A 24,465-nucleotide genomic window follows, 5' to 3' on the forward strand; every position below is an offset into this window, starting at 1 on the left:
TGAAGCAGAGAGGCCCTTGGCTGCCTCAGACACTCCAACTTACAAGCCAGAGCTTGCAAGAAGGTGCCACCACCTGGCTTTTGAGGCATCCTGTAGCCCTGACAGCATCACCCAACGGGCACAGGAGCACCCCTGGGGCAGGGAGAGCTGCGGGGTGCCTCAGAACAGCACAAAGACTCAGGGTTCATCTCCTGTGGCTTCCCCCATCACCCCAACACAGGGCTCAGCCAGGTCATGGTTCCAAGATGCCTCTTGCAGCGTCTGTACAGACACAGGCAGCTCACAAATGTGGTTAAGCTTCTGCTCAACCATCAGCTTCTGCCCAGACCCCAGAGACTTTGGGGGAATTTAAGGAATTTCCTTTAAAAACAGCATGCACTTTGTTAAATCTGGGTGTAAATAAACACAAAATAAGCAATTTAATGAGATAGCATAAGCATGGACTGGGAAATGGCACCATTCAGTTCATATTGCAGAACACATTCTGGTTTATCAAAAAGATTTAGATATTGAAGGGGGTTTAAGATCTGCCAGAAAGACAACTATTTTTCTTTACTTTTGTTTTCCCCAAAGGAGGATGTTAAACATGAGCTCAGCCCCAGATGATGTGGCCTTGCTGGGGGCCAGAGGTGCTGGTTGACCTTGAGCAGGGCACATGGTCAATGTCATGCCTCCCATGGTGGGACACATGCCAGATACTTTTGGTATCATTTGGTGCTAAACGTGTCTGGAATCACAGCACAACCCTCCTTTGGCAGACGGCTCAACACCTCTCAGGAAAAGGAGCCATCACGGACACTCACTGGGAAGCTCTGATGGCTCAGGACCCAACTTCCCGGCCACATGAGAATCCTCCCCAGCATCTATTTATATGATCACATCTGGAGTGCTGAACACGCACTTTGAGTCATCTCAGTGAAAGGAAAAGCTTTTTTAGCTCTGAAAAACGCCCGTGTGCTCGGCCTCGTGGCACACACAGCTCCCCGCCACGAGCATCGCGGCACCAGCTCCTCAACCGCGAGGATGCTCTCACTACCGAGACATGGAAACCTCACACCAACTGCAGATTCTTATTCTTTTTCCAAAAGCAGAGGAACATCCAACTAGAAACTTGCTCACAGTAGCAAAGCCGGACTCAAATACCAGCACTTTAAAGGGGGAAGAGAAGTTGCAGCCTGGGCAGGAACAACCCCAGGTTCCAGTGTAAGTTGGGGAATGACCTATTAGAGAGCAGTGTAGGGGAAAGGGACCTGGGGGTCCTGAGGACAGCAGGATGACCACGAGCCAGCACTGGGCCCTTGTGGCCAGGAAGGCCAATGGTACCTGGGGTGGGTTAGAAGGGGGTGGTCAGTAGGTCAGAGAGGTTCTCCTGCCCCTCTGCTCTGCCCTGGGGAGACCACACCTGGAATATTGTGTCCAGTTGTGGCCCCTCAGCTCCAGAAGGACAGGGAACTGCTGGAGAGAGTCCAGCGCAGCCACCAAGATGCTGAAGGGAGTGGAGCATCTCCCGTGTGAGGAAAGGCTGAGGGAGCTGGGGCTCTGGAGCTGGAGAAGAGGAGACTGAGGGGGGACTCATTCCTGGGGATCAATATGGAAAGGGGAAGTGTCAGGAGGAAGGAGCCAGGCTCTTCTGGGTGACAACCAGGGACAGGACAAGGGGCAATGGGTGCAAACTGGAACACAGGAGGTTCCACTTAAATGTGAGAAGAAACTGCTTCCCAGTGAGGGTGTCAGAGCCTGGCCCAGGCTGCCCAGGGAGGTTGTGGAGTCTCCTTCTCTGCAGACATTCAAACCCGCCTGGACACTTTCCTGTGGAACCTCAGCTGGGTGTTCCTGCTCCATGGGGGGATTGCACTGGGTGAGCTTTCCAGGTCCCTTCCAACCCCTGACATTCCGTGATTCTGTATGATGAGCCCCAAGTTGCACGGGGAGCCCATGGGAAGCCTCGGTGCCACCCCAGCTCAGCTCAAACTGGGTGAGGGAGGTCTATGAGACCTGGATTTTAAAGCTGAGGTGCTGTCTCACCCAGCCTCTTCGATTTCTTCACTCCTGTTCCATTGAGCAGCTTGGCTGGGTTGTCAAATGGACCTGGACCCTCATGGGTGCCCAGCTGTGCCCCCACCACACCGTACCTTCACAATTTCTTGCGCTATCTGCCTTGTCTTGTTGACATCCAGGACAATTTTGGCATCTCTCACCACCGAGTAGAGAGTCCGTCCTTTGCACAGGCTGAAAGAACACAAAAAGGGAAAGACAAAAACATGGTTTATAAAACCCCACTGAGAAACATCCCCAAATCACAAAGGCAGCGGCTGTGTCAGGGAATCTTAAATAACCACAAGAGCTTTGGCTGCATCTCAAGGCAGATTGAAGATTCCATGAGGAAGCTGGTTGGTGTCTCCAGTTTGGCCCTGGGAGGAGCAGATGCTGCTCCCCAGTGTGTGCTGGTGCCATCACCGTGGTGTCGAGCCCCGTAAGGGGTGACCTGGGGATCCCCGTGTCCTAGCCATGAGCAAAACCACTTGGTCCTCTTGCTTCAGACTTCTCGTGTTTCTTCCCTCAAGAGGATACAACACTCACAGATGTAACATGAGTTGAAAAAGGAAAGACGTGGAGAGGGAAAAAAAATAACAACAAATCCCAATGCACTGTACAATGTCCTCCAATTTTCCTTCTCATAGCAATTACAGTAAAATCTATTTACAGAGCCTTAATTACCAAAGGCAGCTGGAGGGGGAGGGGGGGATATAAACCAATTAAAAATATATTGACATTTGAATATCATAATGGAGGACGTGGGTGGATGCTGCCTCGACTCCCGCCCACTAAAAAAGGGCTTTTTTGCTTTTCTATACCCTCCCACGCTCATTACAGGCAACTTTAGAAAGATGAGACTGGATACCTGTGCCCAGAAAATAAAGAACCCAATACATACATCAGTAAAGAGGCTTCGGCAACTACAGATGCTAATTTGATCCTGTTCTAGTTAACAAATAAGTTACAGGATTGAATTCCTGCATCCTCACTTGGCTCCACCACTTTCCCCTTATCCCGGGGATGCCAGTATGGACCAGTCTGGATTTGTCCCCAGGGAGATAATGGGTTTTGCCCTTTTTGGATGGAAACAACCAACCTGAGCTGTTAGAAGGGCTGAGGAGCATCACACCGGGTCACCCTGGGTTTACCTGGGTACCATGAAGCTCAGGGGGGGTGATTTGGACCTCCAGCTTGGGCGAGGAAGAAGAGGCAGACCAAGGGATGAAGGGCAGCGATGCTCAGCACAGCCCCATGGACAGGTGAGCAGCCCAGAGAAATCAGGAATACTGCACCGCGATAAAGCCGCTCTCTTATCTTTGACCCCGTGGTGGCTCAGTGCAGAACAATAAGGCAAAACCCCCAGGAGGCTGTGCCGTGGGGACATTGAAAACAGCAACAACAATCCCCCAAAACCATAGGCCGTCACCATTCCTCCACCCTTACCACACATCCCCTGGCCAAGGCCATCACAAATAAGGTCCCCATGAGTGATTAAAATGTGATCCAGAAAGTAAGGATAACGCTTATTAGGAACAAACCTTGCTCGCTCCTCCAGAAGCTCATGGATACAAAAGACCTTCCTGTTCCTACGCTAAAAACTCTGTGGGCAGAGAGCACAATTTTCAGGTCAAGAAGGAATGGGACTGATCCAATATCTCATGGGTTTTGAAAAGACAACAGCATAGACGAGGCTCTTAGGTTTAGTGCTACATTTAGGTTATGGTTGGACTCAATGATCTTAAGGGTCTCTTCCAACCAAAATTATTCTATTATTTGAAGCACTTTATCACGGCTGGTATTGGAAATAACTTTGCTAGACACAAGCAAGGCACGGCGGGGAGTTCAGAGCATCTTCGTACCCTTCAAGTGCCTCCTCGGTAACGCTTTCCTTGCTGGGCTGTCTCAGCACGTCCCTGAGCACCCCAGCTGGACTGGAAACCCCAGGCACCCGCAATTACAAACACCATCTCCCTCTAAAGCAGCTGATTCCTATCTCTTGCCATCGTTTGACTGCAGTCATGGAGAAATATGAGTTTTTCTCAAGATTAGGATCCAAACACTCAAACTGCTGCTTGGAAAAAAAGTGATAAAGGCAACCCTTGGGTTTCTGCAACTGGAAGTAAAGGGTGCAAAATAATGATGGACCACCTTTCCAGTATGGGGTTTTTTTGCACTAATTTTCCAAATAGAGCTGTAAAGCTTTAAGTTCCATGATGCAAAGGGCTTTCTGTCACCTCCCATGACCCGCCTGTGCATGAAGGAGCCCCCCAGCTCCCCAGCAAATGCCTGTTTTCCCCCAGAGAAAACCCGTCCAGAAACTTGCTTTTGGTCTGCATTAGTCAGGAATCGACCTTACAATGCCACAAATAGATTAGCGAGGGAAGGGAGTTTGATTTCAGCCCTAAAGTGAGTTAAGATCAGCTGTTTTCCAGGAAAAAGGGTTGTTTAGAGAAAAAACCCTCCAATTTCTGCCTATCTGAAGTGCAGAGATAACCCCAGGAGCGGAGCCCGCCACCCCTTCCTGGCGAGATGCCCATCTCTCCATTTCATTTCCAGAGGAACATCACATTAAAGGAGGCAGCGGGTGCACCCGGCGCCAGCCCCGGCACAGGGACAGCGGCCACCGCCCAGCCCCGGGGTGGTGGCACCAGCACACGGTGAAGGACACAGGCGTGGGATGTGCCACCTCCACTCCCCAGACCCCAAGGCAGCCCAGGTGCCTCTCTCCTCCCCTCCATGAATAATTCCTCCAAATGAATTCAACTAGTGACAGCCACGTTGGTATTTGTTCGAGTTTTCTTGCTGCATAAGGAGCTGCCAACGCAGAGATAAAGCCCAGTTGATACCTATTTATGCAGCACCTGAGCCCATTCAGCCACCACCTGCACAACCTTTTCATGGCTAGAGCTCAACAATTTGGCTTCTTTGCATTCCCCCTCTACCGTCAATCGCTCCCCGTTCGGGCACACAAAGCGCGGCTCCCGGGGCACGCACATCAGCTTCTGCCTCCCCGCTTCAAGAGGTCGACGCTGAGCTGCGGTATTGAGGTACCCGGACGGCTGCGAGCGAGCGATGCCATGGACGGGGGACGCCTACGCTTGACACCAGAAACAAAGGCAGACGATTTGCGTCTTCAGCTTATTCACCGCTGAAGTATGTATTCATCACCAAATACTTCTCTTCTCCTCCTAAACCTCTCCATCCCACCTGGTGGCAGAGCAAGGAGCTTGGTGACACATGCCATGTTGGCCAAAGCCCAGACAGAGCCAAGGGGCAGCAGGGACAGCCAGGATGGGCAGCTCAGGGATGTGCAGAGGTTCATCCCAGCACCCAGGGGTGCATCTCAACCCCCGGTGCAAACCCAGCTCCCAGTTGTCCCCCCAAACCAGCCCCTTCAAAAGTCCCAGCCCCGCGGCCCCATCCCGCTGCAGATATAAGTCTCTATTCAAAATGAGTTTTTGAAGTGTTCAGCCAAGCAAGCCAAATCCCAAATTGCTTTATAAACACTCTGCATTTCACCAGCGTGGGCTGAAGACATCAGCAACGGGAGCAAAGCCAAAGTGACTTGCAGAGGAATAATTTGGGGGGGGAGGGGGCGGGCAGTAAGCAAGGAAGAGCTGGAGCCTCTTCATATTTTTTGCCATTTGATGGGAAAACAACCTCATCCATCCCCTCTCCATGGGGTTATTTTCCCCCTTCCTGCAATATTGATGGCCGTCACCTTTACATTGATGACCATCACCTCTACATCGATGGCCGTCACCTCTACATTGATGGCCGTCACCTCTACATTGATGATCATCACCTCTACATTGATGATCATCACCTCTACATCGACGGCCGTCACCTCTGCATTGATGATCGTCACCTCTACATCAATGGCCGTCACCTCTACATCAATGGCCTTCACCTCTACATCGATGGCCGTCACCTCTACATCGATGTAGAGGTTCTACAGGGTTGAAGCCCTAAGCCTGGCTTTTGCTCAGGAGCGGGAATAACCTCCGAGCTGATGGTTACACATAAGTTGCAATGCCGTTACTTACCGGCGTTTTGTGCTTTTCTTCCCTCTGCCCAACCATCCACAGAAATGCCCATTAAATTAAATAGGATCATTTGAGCACCCCATAGTGATAAATGCCAGACCCCAGGAAGCTCATTACTTGCTCATATATTGATTTATGGGGAACCAGCTCAGATACCATGGTGATAGTCGGCACTATAAACCCAGGGGAGACACAGAAGGAGAGAAGGGGAATTAATAATAAGTACTTTAATATAAAAATACCTCTGCTAGCTGGTTACATCTGCACTTGAAGAAAGCCAGAGCAAAGGAGAGCCTGTCTAGATGCTTCCACTTTCCCCATCAGTTTACAGATTTTTACTATTTCACGGAGAAAAATCAATCTTTGGGGAATATTAAGAAAGATTCGACCGCAGCAAGCAGAGCCACTGAGCTGGGACTTATTTGATTTCATTGAGCAGGACTAACCACGTAGGGAGTGGAGAACTGAGCAATGCACCCACCTGCACGTGCCCAAGTTATTCAGGAGCTTTTCAAGCTGTTTCTATCTATTGGCTCATTTTCCTCTTTTACCAACATCTGGCTACTGTGCTTTGGAAATGAGACAGCCCCAAAATGGAAAATTAAACAAGGCTGGGAGGCCAGCAAAGGGAGAGCTTTGGGTTAATTTTTATCCCTAGCCTTTGTTTTCCTCAAAATCAATGGGAAATGTCGCACCCTTGCCGCACAGTCGCTCTGCTATGCCGGTGTGGGGCACCGTCCAGCTCGATGTCCCCAAGTCACCCCAAGGACAGCGGGGACAGCCAGGGTCACACCTCCATGAGCTGCAGTCAGCACGTTAGGTCTCAGTCTAAGGAGAAAGCTGGCATGTGTTGGACTACACATACTTTTTAATGAAAAGCTTAGAGCGGCGATAAAAAAGTTCGACTGGCTCCTGGACCAGTTGTCCCTGCTGGGATGTCAGCAGCATCCCCAGTGCTAGCGGGGACACGGGTCCTCCCAGCCCTGCCGAGAGATGCTCAGGACTGGTTTAAATAGGATTTACCCTTCCCAAAACCTCCCCATGAAGCGAAGCAGCTCTTTGATGAGCCACACATACCCAGCACCCCAAAATTCATCATGGAAACGTTTCAGCCCCAGGACCTACAACTTTTATTTCATTTCCCTTCTCTTTGCAGGGACTGCTTTCTCCTTTGCTCAGGTGGTTTCCTTCCTCCCCAAGGCCTGGAGAAACCCCATCCATCCTCTCTGGACCATGAGCAGGGGAGAAAGCAGCAACCGAAACCTCTGCAGCATCACAAGGCCATGAGATGCTGGACCAGGAACCATCGGCATCCAGCAGAGCCCAGCCCCTCGGGTGCATCACTTGGGGGTGAAAACACTTTTCTCATCGAACACTACCTCCAAATTAAACCCTTACACAAGTCTCCCAAAGCAACCCCACGGGGAGGCAGGGAATTCATCACCTGCCAGGAGGTTTTTGTCCACAGCAAAGCTCAGATCCTCAACTCAGAGCTCACAGCAACCCGGCTCCCGCTTGGCACGGAGCAAAATCACCGTGGGGAAATAGAAACACCCCGAAGAGATGATGCTCCCCTCATCCCTCACTCGCTATCTCTGCGCAATGGAAGCACCGTCCTTTGATGGATATTACACTTAAGCAACAAAATTGTCCTCCCAGCAGCTGGCACGTGAGATAACTACAGCCAGCACAGGCAAACGGCGAGGGCTGGAGGAGGAGGAGGAGAAGGGGGATCAGCCTCCCCCAAAATTACCTCCAACTCCATCGCAGCTTCGGGAAAAAAAAAAATCAAGTTATTTAGAAAAAGCAAACTCCATGCATTTTTATTTGAAGGAGATAGTGTCAGAGGAGACGAGCTGTTCTCCAGCTGCAGGGAAAAGAGCTCAGAGCCAGGTGAATGCAAAGCAGCCCCAGGGGCTTATCTAAAGCCCCGGTTGCAAACAAGTCATCCGAAAACACGCGCTCCTTCAGGTGGCACTTGCTGCCTTTTGGAAAGGTGCGCTCGAAATCGGCTCCGAGAGGGCTGGCGGGGTGTACGGGGACGTGTGAAGGCGCTTTGACCTCTCCTTGCCTTTGAAGGAGATGAATATATTCCCTGCGCAGTGATCCTCCTGCTATTTTGAACCTCAGGAAGGAAAAGAAATTTAGAAAAAAAAAAACAAGAAAAACCTTCTTTTGAAGAGAGGGAAGCAGCAAGTCTTTTGATCAAGAGAGCTGCTTCACTAGAACCCGGTTCCACTTTGGAAGAGTAATAATAATTATTATTAATAAAAAATTAATAACGTTGTGATGGGAGGGATCTGTTTCCCTGGGCAACCTCCCATTTGTCAAGGCAGGAGGGCACGAGCATGTGGGTCCCCCCCCCAACCTGTCCCTGATCCCAAATCGGATCCCCAGCATTGAGGATGCTCAGAAAAAATAAGGAATCATGCTGAGATGTCACTCAATAGCGAGGGGAAGAGCGGGGACAAGTAGAAAGACGTGGTGGGACCATCTCTCAGTGGGGCACTTAATCCCAGGCTTTCCCTTAAACACCCACTTAAATCCCTTCGTCTCCAGCAAAGTGCTTCAGTCCCGCTGTGGTAAGTGCTTTACCATAGAAATCATGGCCAAAATAGCAATATTTTCATGGCATTTTTGAAATACAAAGGAGAACTTTCTCTGGGAGCATCCCCCGCCGGAGCAGCGCATTAATGCGGCGCTAACGAACACCCGCCGGCGGGGATTTGAGCAGCTCAGCCAGCACCGAACCAGCTCTTATTTCAACACCGAACACCCTCGCAGAGGATCAACCCGCTGCCTTTCCCCAACCCCACCATCCTCTTTGCTCGGGATATTTTGGTCTCCCCCCCAACCCACTCTGTCCCGCAAGCTGCCTAAAGCAACACTGTCTCCAAACGGAAGATATATGCTCTCTTAACGTATATATTAATACACATATTGACTTTCCTTTTGTCAGTTGTTATCAAGATTTATCCAGCCTGATGGCCTCTTATCGATTGTGCGGGAGTGTATTCCCACCGGTCAATCAATTCTGATCCAGCCTGTGGCATGAAGTCAATACCTATTTATTATATGATCTACGAGCCCCATTACTTTAACTACTGGGAAAGGGGAAACACGGCAGAAAGTAAGAGGGAAAACTACCAAGAGGCAGGACAGGATGCTTTGGGTCCCTGAAGTGGGTGCTCAGACAAGGGGAGGCAGGACCTCATGGGTTTTGCTCCCAAAATACACTCATGAGTGGAGAGAGAAGGGCCAGACCTAAAAGGCAGCTCAGAAATAGAATCATAGAATCATTTTGGTTGGAAGTGACCCTCGGGATCATCGAGTTCAACCATAACCCAACTCTAGCACTAATCCATGTCCCTAAGAGCCTTTTAAATGTCCAGCTCTGGGATTTGTGACAGCTCCATGCCTCAGTTTCCCTCCTATTGAGCAAGATTTAGAGCTCCTGCTTAAATTTCTGCACAGGGAAGGGTGTATTTTGATATCATTGGGTTGCAAGGAGAAGAAAAAGCCAACTTGTTCATTGAAGCCCAAATGGCCAACGTTGCTCCCTGGAGAGAACAACGGGATGGCTGCAAACTTGCACAGCCCATCCTGCCCCACAGCTGAAAAACCACACAGCCCCAACCTCTTTTGTCTTCAGTGCGATGGTTTAAACAGTTTCCCTTTCTCCTGTCCTTCAGATTACATTAAATATCCACTCAGCCCCCAGCTCCCTAAGCATTAAGCTACACAAGCCCCAAATCCTTCGCAGCTGAGCCGGGACACTGTAAATGTCAGGAGGTTTGGCACAGGGAGAGGCTTGGAAGAGCTGAGTGTTTAAAGCCGAGCTTTGCCCAAAGCTCTGGGCAGGGTACAGGGTCTGGGGTGATAGAGGATCCCCTGCAAGGAGACGGGTTCATTCCACCCGACACAGGAGCCAAGCATTAGACATTGTCAAAAGCCAGCATAGAAATACATTATAAAATCAAAATACACCCTAAAATTTAGCTCATGTGGCACAAGAAATTCATCCCGTAAGATACAGCCGTAGCATCTCCCATCTTCCCATCCCTCACTCTCACACCTTCCCCACTAATTCATGGTGGGTAACGTGTTCCCTGTTACTAAAGCCAATTTGCTTTGCCACGGAAGAATAAAGAACAAACTCTCTTTTCCTCTTTGGTGTCTCACATGAGAAGAGCGCTCAGGTTTCTGTTCGTCCTCAGCCCTCGTATCCCCAGACTCCGCGAGACGCTCCCTCTCCAGCAGAAACGCTCCGAGTTCCTCTGCTGAAAGGCACCTTCAACAAATTAATTCTCTTTATACAGTCCTGCCATGGTCAAGCTTAATTCCCAATGTTCTTCAGCGTTCTCCTTGGTCTTCCTGACACGTCACACCAGAGCTATAAATCATGGCCACGCAGCTGTGGGTGTGAGCGCCAGCAGCCGCCGAGCGGGCTCCGGTTGCACCCTGTCAATCCGGAGTCACTCCGGCATCGCATCACGACACAATAGGGGTCAAAAGCAGCCAGGGTGCAAACCCCAGGGTCTTTGCATGGGATCCTAAGCACCCTGTTCGAGTCTTTCACTAAAAAGCAAAGAACCTTCTTAGAAAAGCTGCACTAAGTCCCCCACGCAAGTCAGCGGGAGCTCGGAGCATGGGCAGGATCCAGCCCAAACCTCCTCTCTCCCACCTTTCCCATCTGCCAGAAAGCTGCACCTAACGTGCTGATCCCCCCTCCCCGCTTTCACTATAGACTCAATGAGACCCAGGAGCCTTGGGAAGGATCAATAAGCATTAAAACCCTCCTTTCCCACCCCCCACCCTAGAATCCTAAACCTGGTAGTTTCAGCAATCCATTACCTTTGTGGGTGGCTCGAGCCATTTTAATAGCATTAAAAAACTGCCAGACTTTGTCCTTTGAAGGATCTCCCGGGTGGTTGAGGCTTTACCTCCTCTCCCCATCCTGCTGCCAATGGGGGCCGGGACCAGAAACCCTGAAAGAGCTAACGTGAGCTTACCCAAGCCTGGCTTTGTCTCATTCAACACCAGCAAAAACAACTTGTCATTTGTCTTTTTACAGCAAACACGGCATTTTTTTCAGCCTTTCATTTCCACCAGGCTGAGGACTTTGATGCCGTTTCGTACTATTCATTATGCAGCGCTCAAAGCACCAAGGCTCACATTCGCTCTTGCTCAAGACTAATTAAGATGAATGTTAACTGTCCCCACCGCTCATTACCCAAGAGAAAATCTATTAGCAGCTCTGATGGAAGCACTCTTTGGAGTCACCACCTCCCATGGCCAAAAGATGCCGAATTTCTTTGTTTCCAACGCAGATGGCAGCATTAAGGGACAACTCAGGAATCACAGATGGTTTGTATTGAAGGTACCTTCAAAGGTCACCCAGTGCCACCCCTGCCATCTTCACCAGCTCAGGTTGCTCAGAGCCCCGTCCAGCCTGGTCTGGGATGTCTCCAGGGATGGTTCATCCACCACCTCTCTGCCCAACCTGGGCCAGGCTCTCACCACCCTCAGGGCAACAATTTCTTCCTCATACCTGCTCAGTATCATCCGCAAACGTGCACTCAATCCCACGGTCTACGTCATTGATGAAGACATTAAACAGTACTGATCCCAATCATCTGGCCAGATCAATGGTTAACACATCGGAGCCATCAGCAAGTCGCTGCCTCAGTTTCCCCTCACCAGGCGCTCACAGCCCCCCCCAGCTTTTCCATGTGGACCATGATTTGGAGGGGGGAGATTTCTTTCTGCTAATGAGACGATCCTTGAATAACACAAGCGGGCAGGAAGGAAAACGTAGGGACGCGAAAAAGTAAAAATAAACCCATCTATAAATAACTCTGCTCCGGCAGCACCGGGCGGCACGGCGCGGTAAAGCCCCTTCCAGGGACCCGCAGCTGTTTCCAGTGTGCTGGCAGGAAAGTGGAGATTTCTGTAACAGCTACAGCTTTCTTGCTGGAAAAAAGTCCTTGAGCGACAACTTCTGGGCACCCAGAAAGGGCAACTTCTGCACAAAACCAGTTCAGCCCTGGGGATGTGTGGGCAAGGAAATTTGGACATTCTGGGTTTGTATCTACAATTAGCCCCATCAGACACCTGGGACTGATTTTCTCCTGCTCCAAGAAATGCCTGGTTTCAAGTCATTCACATAAACCCATAGGGAGAACGTGAGTCCCTTCAGAGAAATCCCATTTGAAGAGCGATGCTCTCCCCTGCGCGGGGTCACCATCCTCCCTCCTCCCCCTGTGCCACCTCCTGGACCATTCCCAGTATCCTTGACCATGCCCAGTCCACATTGTCCTCTTCCAGTATCCATTCCCTACAACACCGAGCAGCTGCTCCAGGGATGTCGTATCTCTTAGGATACACCTGCCTGTTCCAACAGTTAAGGAAAGGTGGATGGGATGGAGGTCACTGTGATGATGAGAAGGCTTTTTCCCCACAGGAGATGACCAGAGATGTCCCAAGAAGCCCCCAAATAAATGTATAACCAAAGATAGACCAAGGACAGAAGGCACAAGAGCATCCCTGTGCCATCCCCCTGGGAAATCCAAGGGATGCTTTGGCCCAAGAGTCCCAGAAAGCACCAGCAGAACAGAGGTCCATGGAAAGCCTCAAAAGGGAATAAATTATGTCTGGAAATGACCTCAGGGCTATGGGTTGTGTGCTCCTGCAGTCCTGCCCTTCCCAAAAATTCTCTGAGATTGAGCTCCAAGCGCCCTTCCAGCATCCCCCGTGGTTCTTCTCCATCCTTGTGGCCATCACCAGCCACGAGCCCCAGAAACCCCAACAGGAAAAAACAAACAGGTTCCCAAATGCAACCGAAAAACTACCATGATGTCAATTCAGCCTTCGAAGAATTAGATATAAAAGCTCATTGCTGGTTGTAGGCAAAGAGCAGGCGACGCTCAGGGATGTTGTGAGCACAGGTTATATTTAGGGCAAGCCAATAAAGCTGTACTTTGACCTTAAAAAAAGGGACCGAGCGCAGCTGGGAGGAAAAGCAAAGCGAGCAGCGCGCTTCGCAGACCTCATATTAATGCATCAAGCTGCTGCGGCGCACATATTTATTTTGTCAAACTGTCAAAAGTGGCACCTTTACGGTTTTATATAAAGAGGCATTAGAATAGAAAACACTTTGTAGCTAAAAAAAAAAAGAGTATATTTGCCAGGTTTTGATATTGAATACGATCGAAAAGCTGAGCAAATAGGGGCTGCAAAGGGATGGCGGAGCGGGACGGAGAATCTGCATTTTCCTCTGGGTAGAGGCAGCAATACCACCCAATGTAACACACGGACGGGGTTTCTGAGGCATCGATCAATACCTGTGTTTGCACACTTTTCAAAAAGCTTTTGGCCTGAAGCTGGCTCACAGATGGAGATCTGAAATGCTGCTGAATTTTCCCAGATGACTTTTTTTTGGTCCAAAATAAAAAGTATATATTTTTTCCAGTCCCCAGCTGGGGAGAACCAGCCCCTGTTTGGAGTCACTTCATTTCTGGAGGGTGCAACTCCTGAGCCAGACACAGAATACGAACCCACCAGGGCAAGGAGCAAGCGATGGCACGGAGAGCCACAAATTTGGGTTGAAATCCTTTTCTGCTGAGCAATAGTGGGAGCAGAACAAAACCTCCACCGTGGTACCCACAGAGCCACCCCAGCTGGGACCAGGAGGTGCCACTTTGCAGGGACATTCGGGAGGGATGATGCAATATTTCATCATTAATGGCTGTCGGAAGCGTTGCCATTTCAGCGCAGGCTTTTTGAAACGCTGCCAGGAGGAGGCTGGAAATTCAACCTCACCTTGGGGAAACTTCTCCACGAGAAGGGAACCTGTGGTGGGATGCGAAGTGGTACCGCCCCAAGCCCTGCGGCTGAGTGCGTGGTCTAGAGGTGAGGGAAATAACTGAATACTCAGAAATAAATGTATTTCACATGGCAACAGCTGCCCCGGGAGCAGCTGCAGCCTCCCCACCTCTAGGCCAGCGCAGATTTTGTGATTGCAAGGAGCACACTGGGATGCTCGGTGCTGCGTTCCGCAGCAGGCATGGGGTGACAGCAGGTACATAACAATTCGTTAAGAGCGAGGCAGCTCTGGAGGTGTTTGAGATGATTTGGGAGACCCCAAATCCCAGAGCTGTTTCCACAGCACTGAGTTATCCGCGGAACCTGATGTTTGGCAGGGATGTCTGTTTTCTGCAATGTCTGTGGTGGTGGTCGAGCAGGGTCCAGACCCCACCAACCATCCAGGGACCTGACCAGGGCCCACGCAAAAACTAACCCGGAACAGAAGCTGCTGATCCCACCAGGTTACACCTGTTGTTGTTAAACCTGGTCCTGGATGCCCCATCCCTGGAGACATCCCAGGCCAGGCTGGACGGGGCTCTGAGCACCCTGAGCTGGTGAAGATGTCCCTGCTCATGGCAGGGGTGGCAGTGGGGAGCTGGGAAGGTCCCTCCAACCCCAACTATTCTATGATTCTAAACCAAGGCATTCCTGTCCCTGGTAAAACAAACCATTTCTATCTCAAGTTCTACTTCTACCGGAGATGAACCTGCCAAGACCCACTTAGATAGGTTTTCTATCTGCTTCACAGCATCAATCACAGCAGATGGAGAACATCCCTTTGCTAGGACCAGGGTGGCATGGCCAGCTTTTCCTCTTGGTAACATTTGATTTCAGGAAGGTGTTTTGGAAAGAGAAAAATCGATTCCAGGTGAGCATGAGACACCAGGGCTTACCTGGTGATGATGGCGAGGTGGGGAGGGCTCATGCAAGCTCCCATGAAGAGCACCACGTTCTCGTGCCGCGTCTGCCGGTACGCCATCACCTCCCTCTTGAAGGCCTTCAGCTGGTCCTCGTTGTCCCTCTCGATGTCGATGAGGCGGATGGCCACCTCCCCGTGCCAGCGGCCGTGGAACACCTGCCCGAAGCGGCCCTTGCCGATGAGCTCGCCGATCTCCAGCTGCTCGAAGGGGATGTCCCACTCCTGGAGGAAGATGCTGGTCTGGCTGGCCTTGCGGGGGAAGTTGCGGGCGGAAAGGAGCGAGAGGTTCATCTCTTCAAAGTCGTCCTCGGATTCCTGAGCCTCCTCAGCACCTTCCTCATTCTGCAGTTTGGGGTAAAGGGGTAAAAATATCTGTGGCCAAGGAAGATAATGTGGATAAAACCCCACAAACCCACCTGCTGCTCCCTTGGATCTAGAGAACCCCAGCAAGTAACTTCCAAAGGCTTCTGCATTTTATGCAAAGCCGGCAGAAACCCAGGTTTTGTGGGGGCGGCTTTATTTACCCCAGATTTAAATATAAGAGAGTGACACACCAAAGCATTTAATTCATTTCTCTGCATTTCATCCTACCCCGGCCAAACTGTGCTCTGCTAACCCCAACTGCTCCCACCTCGAGACCCTCCAGTCTGCAGCCCCCAGCCCTCTGGGATGGGTCTGACTTTCCCCCTGACCCTCTGTATGTAATTTCTGCAGGATTTACAACCCCATTGAAAGCTGCGTCCCCATCGTCGCCCCTCACCCCTTCCCAACCGCCACATTTTTGACACACCTCGGAAAAGCTCATTGAACTATAAACTTGAGGGCAGACATGAAGCCCATCAGGGTCCCTTGTCACGGGGTGGGGACACGGATGCCTGGGCAGGATCTGGCCTGGCCATTAATTTAATTATCAGCAATTTCACTGCACAGATGCTAAACGTCTCTGGTTCCTGTGAAATGTGCCCCAGGATGTGTATAAACTAAAGGCCCATTAAGCAGAGGAGCGAGCCCAGATATCTCACCTCCGAGGTGGGCTCCACTTCAATTTGAAGCAATGGGTTGCCTCCCAGGCTGTTAAAAGAATTATTGAGTTACCACGGGGTAAAAACACGGCGAGGTGGGGAGCACGTGCGGGCACTGGATCCTGCATCCCGCAGCATCACTCTGCACCAAGGCTAAAGGGATCAGGGAGGAGAAATACCAAACTCACTGCTAATTTGGGAAGAACAACCCCTTCCCACCCATGCCCTGGCTGCCCCCATCCCTGGGTGCTCACACGGGAGGGGGAAGGATAGTGGGGATGAGCAATATTAATTATTGCATTTATTAATATTGGATGCATGAAGCTCCAGGGTGGAACACACAACCAGGGTCTCGCTGCACCCAAGAGTTAACTGGGAATTAGGGAAGTTCCATGGGGAAGATCAGCTGGAGCAGCTCAGATGGTTTTAAACATCATATATATATATATTAAAAATTATTATTAGCAATAAGATAATAACAGCATCCCCTCCCAGAGACAGTGAGGATCACAGGAGAGGCATAACACCCCCCGAGCCATTTGGACACAGTGGTCCTGAACTTCCCACCCCATTCAATTGTCACTAAAGATCTGTAAATCCCAGTTGCATTTACAGGAGTCAACCCTGATACTTCACACAGTACAGAAAACCCAGGTAGATGCAGATCGTTCTGCGTCAGCCATTTGCAGGAGCAGCAGCCTCCTCCTGCCTGATCTTTGACCCAGCATGAATACCCATCTCCCCAGTATCCAAATACCCATTTTCCCAGTATCTGAAGCAGAGTCTGTGGTTTAACCCAGCCAACCCCAAGATAAACTCCCGCAGATTATTTCCAGCAGGGTGAGCAAAAGGAGCATCACAGATTTTGCATATTGAAAGCTATTTTCCCACAAAAGGCTGCCAGCCCTACACCTGATATCTTGCTTTAGGCAGGGAAGGAATAAAAAATAAATAAAAGGCACTGACTTCATGACTTTGCCATTAATTTCCCAGCCACCAGCAGGAATGGTGGCCCTGTCCCCATCCCTCCCATCACCTCCCCCAGAGGTGAGATCTGCCGGACCCCCCGGCAGCTGCCGATGCGGTTTGGAGAGCGTGGGAGAGCCGGACACAAACTGGAGCCAGACTCTATCTGTTCAACTCCCGGCTCGTAAAATCCTTCAAAAATGGCATTTATAAAAAGGGTCACAAGCAACACTGAAACGCAGCATCACAGGCATGGGGACCTCAGCAAATGCTGGATTCAGCAGAGCAGCTCAGACTCAACCCGCTGGTCCTAACATCTAGACGCTGCATTTCGAAACTGATTTCGGCTTATTTGCCTTGAAAATATTACAGGTGGGGCTGCAAGAACCACCTTTATTAAAACGATCTCAAAGACCCCAGTTCTCTGCTTATAGTTCAGTAAAAGATTAATCACCTAGGCTTTGGCTTCTGCAACTGCAAGTCATTATTTTTTCTGGTGGCAAAGCGCTGGGCAGGTGCATCGTTGTGGGTTATAAATCAATTCCTGCCTGCTCAACCTTTCTCCTCCCTGAGATATGAGCCAGAGCCCTGAGCTGGGTTAGGGCAGCAGAAGCACGAGGGGTTCATCCCAACCAGCCACCCCAAAAGGCATCGCCAAGCCCCAGATTGGTTCTGCAGAGCCAGGGGAGCACCCATGGGTGCTGGGAGAAGGTGGGTGCGGAGGATGCGCTGCTGGGGGGCGGGAGGTGAAGCTTTCTGGGAGGAGGAGGCACTCACATGGGGTTGGAGTTGACGGGGTGGAGGACAACCTGAGGAGCTCGGGTCGGCGTCTCGGGCACCACGTCTGGGGGAAGAGAGAGGAGTGATTCAGGGGAGCTTCAGGATGAACGTGAGGAAGGAATTGTTGTCCCTGAGGGTGGTGAGAGCCTGGCCCAGGTTGGCCAGAGAGGTGGTGGATGAACCATCCCTGGAGACATCCCAGGCCAGGCTGGACGGGGCTCTGAGCAACCTGAGCTGGTGAAGATGTCCCTGCTCATGGCAGGGGGGGCACTGGGGTAGCTGGGAAGGTCCCTTCAACACAAATCCTTCTGTGATTCTATGGAAACCTCCCTTCATCCCCAGCTATGATTTAATTCCACCCTCAGCTCTAGCTGGGGATAACTTAGGGCCACCCAGCCCTGCAGCATCTCAGGAGTGCCCAGTCCTGCAACAATGTGCTGGTTTGGGGGGAGAAATCCCAGCCCAGCACAATCTCCCCTGCACAGCCATGCACCCACCCCACCAAAGGGTATCTCAGCCCCCCATGTTACAGGAGAGACTGTCGAAGGGACTTACCTGGGAAAATGAACTGCTGCTTGTACTTGTAGTAATGGGAAGCTGGAAAAGAGAAAAGGGGGTTAAACACTGACCTGCAGAGAACTGGGGAGACTCCAACCTGCACCCAAGAACACTGTCCCAGGTCTGTGTCCCCCATATGACCCAACCTTTCCCACCTCCACCTCTCCAGAGGATGTCACCCATGATAGTACATAGGGCATCATTAAGACCTTAGCCCTCTAACTATCTGGCTGGATTATAACTTAATTTTTGCCACCATCACCTATGGCTCTATACAATTTGGAGAGTGTTGACGTCACCTGCAATGTCACTGGAGGGATCTGGACACACGGTTGCCAGCAAAGGCCCAAAGGGTTTGAGTGCTCAGCCCCCGACCAGCATCATGGAGACACCAAGTGATAAATTTGCAGCTGCTGCTCATTTTTGTCCAATCCAGCCCATCTAACCGTGCTGTTTCGCCATGTTTTGGAGATGTGTCCTTCCTGGGCTCCCTGCCTGCCTCCCAGAGCACTGAGAGGAGCTGTCACCCAAAGCCAGCACTGCAGAAGGGCTCTGGGTGGTGACGCCGTCCATTGGATCCCCATCACCAGCAGGCAAAGCCCAAGGGCTGATTTGACTCACGTTGGGCAGGCAGGTCATGGGCATGAAGTAAGACAGAGCTGCTGAGGCCACCAGAGCTCGGCACCAGCTCAGAAGGCACCTCCTCCTTAAGCTTCAAGATGCCAAAGACCATCCCTCAGCTTTTCCTCTCCAGCTTCAAGACCCTGCAGACCGACCTCGGCTCTGCAATGGGACCCGAATACCCCTGAGCCGAGATCAAAGGAGACTCAAAGCTAATTCTGGCAGAAAAAAGGTCACCGTGTTGCAATTTCCAAGCTCAAATCCTAATCCCCAAGATGACCATCTTGATGAGATGAACCATGGAGAACTTCCCACGAGGGAAGATGAAAGCACAGTTAAGTCCTGCTTTGTGTCAGAGCGGCTCCTGTTTGCCATGGGACTCCGCTCATGAACACAGGGAGCAACGACCCGCTCAGAGCCACCAGGGCCTGATCCTGCCCCACTCCTTCCCTGCCAGCCGAGCTGTGGTGACAGCAGGTCCATGTCCCCATAAGGAGCCACTGCTGCCCACTACAGGGGTTACTTCTGTGGTTTCTGCTTTAAACAATATGAAATATCTCAGAAGACCTGCAAGGAGGTCTCTGCTCAAGAAGTGATCCATGACAAGATCACCAAGGTCTGGACCCTCTGCCACTTTACAGGGTCCAGGCTTGCCCAGTGGGCATTTTGGGGATGTTAATCGCTGTGATCCCAGATATCACACTGCTGAGACATCAGGATGCTTCGGCTCTGGATGGACCACCATGAATTTGGTGATACCAGCACGGGAACACCAATCCATGCAGTGTTCAGTGCTTCCTCGCAGCTCCTCCGCTGTCTTTCTCACACCTCCAACATCTCAGCTGACCTGCAGCTACTCCAGCGAGCAAGACTTGTGAGCGGCTGCAGCCTCTCCGGGCACATGAGGACACGTGTTGTTTGGGTTTGTTTTGTTTTGTTTTTCCCCAGCTTTTGGAAATGTTTGTTGCTGTGGCGATGGATCCTGCCAGCCAAATTCCCCCTCATGTCCCTCGCCCTCCTCCTCCTCTCTAGCTGAAGGCTGGTTAAGACAGCAGGGAGGGATCACCACGGCGCGGCAGGATCAGCAGAGCACAAAGGTGCCATCTGGTTCCTCCGGAGAAGCAATCCCAACCCTCCTCCCTACCTGGACAAGTTCATTAACCCTGAGGGTGCTGGGATGCAGGAGGGGCCCAACCTCCCAGCTGCTGCCCCATCAAAGAGACTCAAAGACCCACAGACCAAACAATTGAGCCCCTCCATGCTTCCAGGAATGATGCTGAGATGTTCATCTCCAGGAAGGGACCTTCCCTGGAGCAGCAGCATGGCCCCATGGACAACCCAAAGCCATTAGCATGTCCTCAGGCCAGGAGGAGCTTTTTTGGCCATTTAATGCAACTCCTGTGTTCTGCAGCCACTGTGACCAAATTGCCTCTTCCACCATCGCTGGAGAGACTGAGCTTCAGGAGCAGGTGAGGCCCAGGGACCCAGACAAGACTTAGTGGGACAAGATACATGAGATACCCCCAGTGTCACCTACTCCCCACTGTCACCCCACAAGTGCTGCCAAATAGCTTGTTGAAGGCCCTTTACCCCAAAGACAGTGGAGTCAAGTCAAGTTACCCTTGTAGAGGGGTAAGACCCTGTTTCTCATTGGCTATTGAGGCAACACTGTGGGCACACGCCATGGAGAAGTCATGCCTGCAAAGGTTTTTGTAGCCTCAAGTGCAGCAGATTGCCCACAGGGCTTGTGCTGGCTCCACCCTCAGAGGTTTTCAACACCAAACTGGATCAAGCCTTGAGCTCTAACCCTACTTCAAGCAGGACTACAGACTCCCAAGCTCCCTCCCAACCTCAATCATTCAAAACTCATCCTTGATGCTCATTTCTGCTTCCAGTTTTTCCTCATCTCGGTGTAAATCCAGGAAGGCAAGCAGAAGGAGCGGATTCTCATTCTGAGGACACCCCGGGGCACGTGCCCCTCTCATCAGGCGGACGCGGAGGTGGGTGGGGAGGCGACGGTACCTGGCAAGTTGAACTGCTTCTGCTGGCGCGGGCACTGCGGGGACGGGTGCAGCGGGGACGGGGGCGTCGCGCTGGGCGGCAGCGGCGGGGCCGGCGAGGACGGGGTGGAGGAGGTGGTGGAGGAGGGGTTGCTGCTGGAGTCTGGCTGGTAGGGCACTGGGATGTGGTCCTGCAGGACACGGGGATGGGGAGAAGAAGAGAGGAGCTGGTGAAAGAAGTGATGGCCAGGGCCACCCCGAGGTGCTCCAGTGCAGAGGACCCTGCGTGACAAGCAGGAGCTATAGAGGTCATCCCAGCCCCACAGTTCCATAGAATCACCAAACAGTTTGTGTTGAAGGGACCTTCCCAGCTCCCCCAGTGCCACCCCTGCCATGAGCAGGGACATCTTCACCAGCTCAGGTTGCTCAGAGCCCCGTCCAGCCTGGCCTGGGATGTCTCCAGGGATGGTTCAGCCACCACCTCTCTGGCCAACCTGGGCCAGGCTCTCACCACCCTCAGGACAACAATTTCTTCCTCATGTCCGGCCTGAATCTCCCTCCTTTGGTTTAAAACCATCACCCCTTGTCCTATCACAACAGCCCCAGCTGAAAAGTCTGTCCCCATCTTTCTTATCGGCCTCTTTTAAGCGCTGAAAGGCCACACTAAGGTCTCCCTGGAGCCTTCCCAGACCCTTAACAAGGTCTGACCCTCAGTAGCACTGAGCTCTGCCATCTCCAGACAGATGCACCCATGGCATTTCCCTCCAAGGTTAGAAAAATCTGCATGAGCCTCCCTCAGCAGATTATTCTGTCCAAACTGATTAATTTTCAAATGATTTGGGCTTTCCAGGAAACCCACATACATTTTATTATCTGTAGACCATCCTGACACACATGGCAATCTTGGCTAGGTAAATCTGTTCGTAAACCAACACCGAAGGCCGCTAACAATAAGATTTCAATGGTATTCACGGAGAACAAGGTATCTCTAGAGAAGTGCTTTCAGAAACATCAAAGTAAGAAGTGAGCCCTGTTGCATAAAGACCATTTATAGAGGAAACTTTAACTAGAATGGGAATGCTCAGGTCAAAGCCAAATATATATATATATGTATACACATATATATATATACACATGTGGCACCAGCTCCAGGCACCTGTGAGAAATTTTCCGCTGAAGGCAACAGGCTCTCAATTCCATCCCAAATAATTCCTTGCCATTTTGTTGCTATTAATGCCGGGCAGCAGCAAGGCAGCCAGGTGCACCGTCAGGTCTGGCTTCACCGGCTTTTGTCAGCGACACAATCAAATTCTGGGCTTGTTTTATTTGTAACGATAAATTTATTATTTCCAGAAGCTTCAGGTGGTAGCAGAGACTGCAAACCACCACAAATTCAGCTTAGATCTGGAGATCAAGAAGCCACGATGGAGCAAGAGCAGTGGGACATGGGGTATTTTGTAAGCACTGATCCCATTTTATTTTTTAAAAGAAATAACCTCAGAGGATGCAACCTATGTCGGGAAACCCAAGTGGCAAAGGGTTTGCAGCATCTCATCCCACAAACTCCCCCTCACTCTGCTCCTTGAATTAGCATCGGTCCACAAGATTGGGTTTTTAATTTAAGCCCCCAAGCAGGTTTTTAAGCAGCTCCTACCCACACAGTGATACAGGCATCACCTACAAAGCCTGGAGACCCATGGGGACACCTGCACAGTGAGGGGCTGGGAGATGCCCCATCCTGGGGACAACCCATCGGTCCCCTCTTCCAAACACAAGGTCAGGGCACAGCCCCTTTTACTTCTACATTCCTTGTTTTATTATGAAATTACTCTCCACCCAGAAGCCGGGATTGATGTTCCTGAAGGACGTGCTGCAAGGAGCATCCCCGTGGGGAAACCAAGGGCAGCTCAAGTGACCCGACTTGGGTGACACTTGAAAACACCACCAGCTTTGCCCCCAACATCCATAAGAAGAGCAGCTTCATGCAAAGAACCAGCAAAAGTCGCAGATATTTCAGCGATGCAGGACCAGGGGGTGGGTGCAAAGGGGGTGTCCAGGGCTGGGGGAGCCGCTCACCTTGTTGAGTTTGTTGGTTTTGGGGAGCGTCTGGCTGACGTGCAGGTCCGAATACCGGGGGGGTTTCCGCAGGGGGTTGTTGATATCGCAGGGCACCGACTCTGTCCGGACTAACCTTGCTGGATTAAGAAGGGAAAGGAGTGGGGGGGGAAAAAGGGGGTGGAGGGTGGGGGGAGAGAGATGGAGAGACATCAAAGCTTGGAAGGAGCATTTGGGGTCACGCTGCGCTTGCAAACCGCTCTGGAATCGCTCTCCAAATAAAACCCCTGGTACTTCAAGCCACCTGGCTCCTGCAGCGAGACCTGGGGCTCCCCCCTGCACCCAGGCTGCAGCCAACCCCCCCCCCCAGGATGTTGGGGGGCTTAAAGCCCCCTGGGGTGGGATGCAAAGCCCCCCGACCAAGGGGCTACAATTCAGGGAGGCTCAGCAGCCACCGTGGCCACCCCACAAACCGGGGGGGACGCAGCTGCATCAGGAGGAGGCACCATCCTCTTCCTCGCTGCAGCTTTTGGGGGTGAGAGGAAGGAGTCAGCTCAGAGCATCCTGCTGTTGGTGGGGAGATTTTTTTTGGGGGGAAAACCAGCCTGCAGGAACAGGCCAGCTGCAAGGCAATGGATTTAAGAGTTTTTTTTGTCTTTTGGTGGCAGGGCCTCTTTCACGGATGCTGAGGCCACCCCAAAGCCACACCGCTCCTTGCTCCCCTGCTCCCACATAGCGGGCAGCTCCGTGTCCCACAACGTCACAGACCTCGGCCATAAACCTCAATTTCTCCCCATCCTGGGAGCCCCACAGTGCAGGATGCTGCTTTCCCTGCCTCTTGCTCGAGGTTTGCAGCAGTTCAGAGCACGACGGGGGGATCTTTAGCCCATTCTACCCAAATTTGCTGCAAGCAAGTGTACGGGGGACAGTGCGAGGGCTGCAAAATTGTCCCCCTCCAAGCCACAGCATCCCCGTGAGATGCCACCAGCGCAATGCATTTCCCTGGGATTAAACCGCTGAGTGTGATTTTGGTGGTATTTAACACAGAGTAATGGCCTTCAGAGCTCAAAATTCAAGGCAATGGTGATTGGGGTGATTGGAAGCATTTCCTTTAGGCGGTCACAGTCCTCTGGCCAAAATCTGGAAGAAAAGAGGTGGGAAGCGACGCCCGTGGTCCTGGTGCAAAGTTCTCCCTCCTCTGCGGATTTTAGGACGGGCTCCCCGGGAGGAGAGCGGGATAAGGCGGCTCCAAAAGGACCAGGAGCATCCACAGGGGTACGGCCGCATCCCCGTGGCGGGGACCCCCATGCACCGACAGCGCCACGGGAGATTTCGGGTCGAGATTTGGCTCTCGGATGGTAGCAAAAGGCTAAAACCTGTAGCACTTACCCCGTGCGGTGGGGAATCTGAAAAGAAAAGGAGGCAGGGGAAGGGTGGGTGGAAGTGGTTTGCAATGCAAATCTGCCTCGCCCCGAACGGTTCGTCTCCCTATAAGCGGAAAAAACGGGTGGGTAAAATTTTCACCGAGCGCCCAAAAGCGGTTCGGGAGCCTCCGGTCCCGCCAGCGAGGGGTTCAGGCTCCCGAATCGCCCCGG

At 51.6% G+C, this 24,465-nt stretch overlaps 2 protein-coding genes across 5 annotated transcripts in view; one reads left to right on the forward strand and one right to left on the reverse strand.

The window, feature by feature from the left end:
- Window positions 1–24,465, reverse strand: part of KSR2 (kinase suppressor of ras 2) — an 86,485-nt gene that overhangs the window by 19,180 nt on the left and 42,840 nt on the right. For 2 of the 4 annotated variants that reach the window (XM_065851900.2, XM_065851901.2), the window contains exons 9-16: window positions 24,260–24,358; window positions 22,892–23,010; window positions 20,838–21,006; window positions 18,192–18,233; window positions 17,634–17,700; window positions 15,891–15,939; window positions 14,843–15,210; window positions 2,133–2,229 (exon numbers count right to left, since the gene is read on the reverse strand). In XM_065851900.2, coding sequence (XP_065707972.1) covers window positions 2,133–2,229; window positions 14,843–15,210; window positions 15,891–15,939; window positions 17,634–17,700; window positions 18,192–18,233; window positions 20,838–21,006; window positions 22,892–23,010; window positions 24,260–24,358 — 1,010 coding nt within the window. The remainder of the gene's footprint in view (window positions 1–2,132; window positions 2,230–14,842; window positions 15,211–15,890; window positions 15,940–17,633; window positions 17,701–18,191; window positions 18,234–20,837; window positions 21,007–22,891; window positions 23,011–24,259; window positions 24,359–24,465) is intronic. The other 2 variants (XM_065851902.2, XM_065851903.2) reach the window with 1 other exon arrangement.
- Window positions 1–24,465, forward strand: part of RFC5 (replication factor C subunit 5) — a 96,996-nt gene that overhangs the window by 18,583 nt on the left and 53,948 nt on the right. The gene's annotated exons all lie outside the window — the stretch shown is intronic.

This window comes from Patagioenas fasciata, chromosome 17 (genome assembly GCF_037038585.1).
Source record: "Patagioenas fasciata isolate bPatFas1 chromosome 17, bPatFas1.hap1, whole genome shotgun sequence".
In the NCBI taxonomy this organism is placed as follows: Eukaryota; Metazoa; Chordata; class Aves; order Columbiformes; family Columbidae; genus Patagioenas; species Patagioenas fasciata.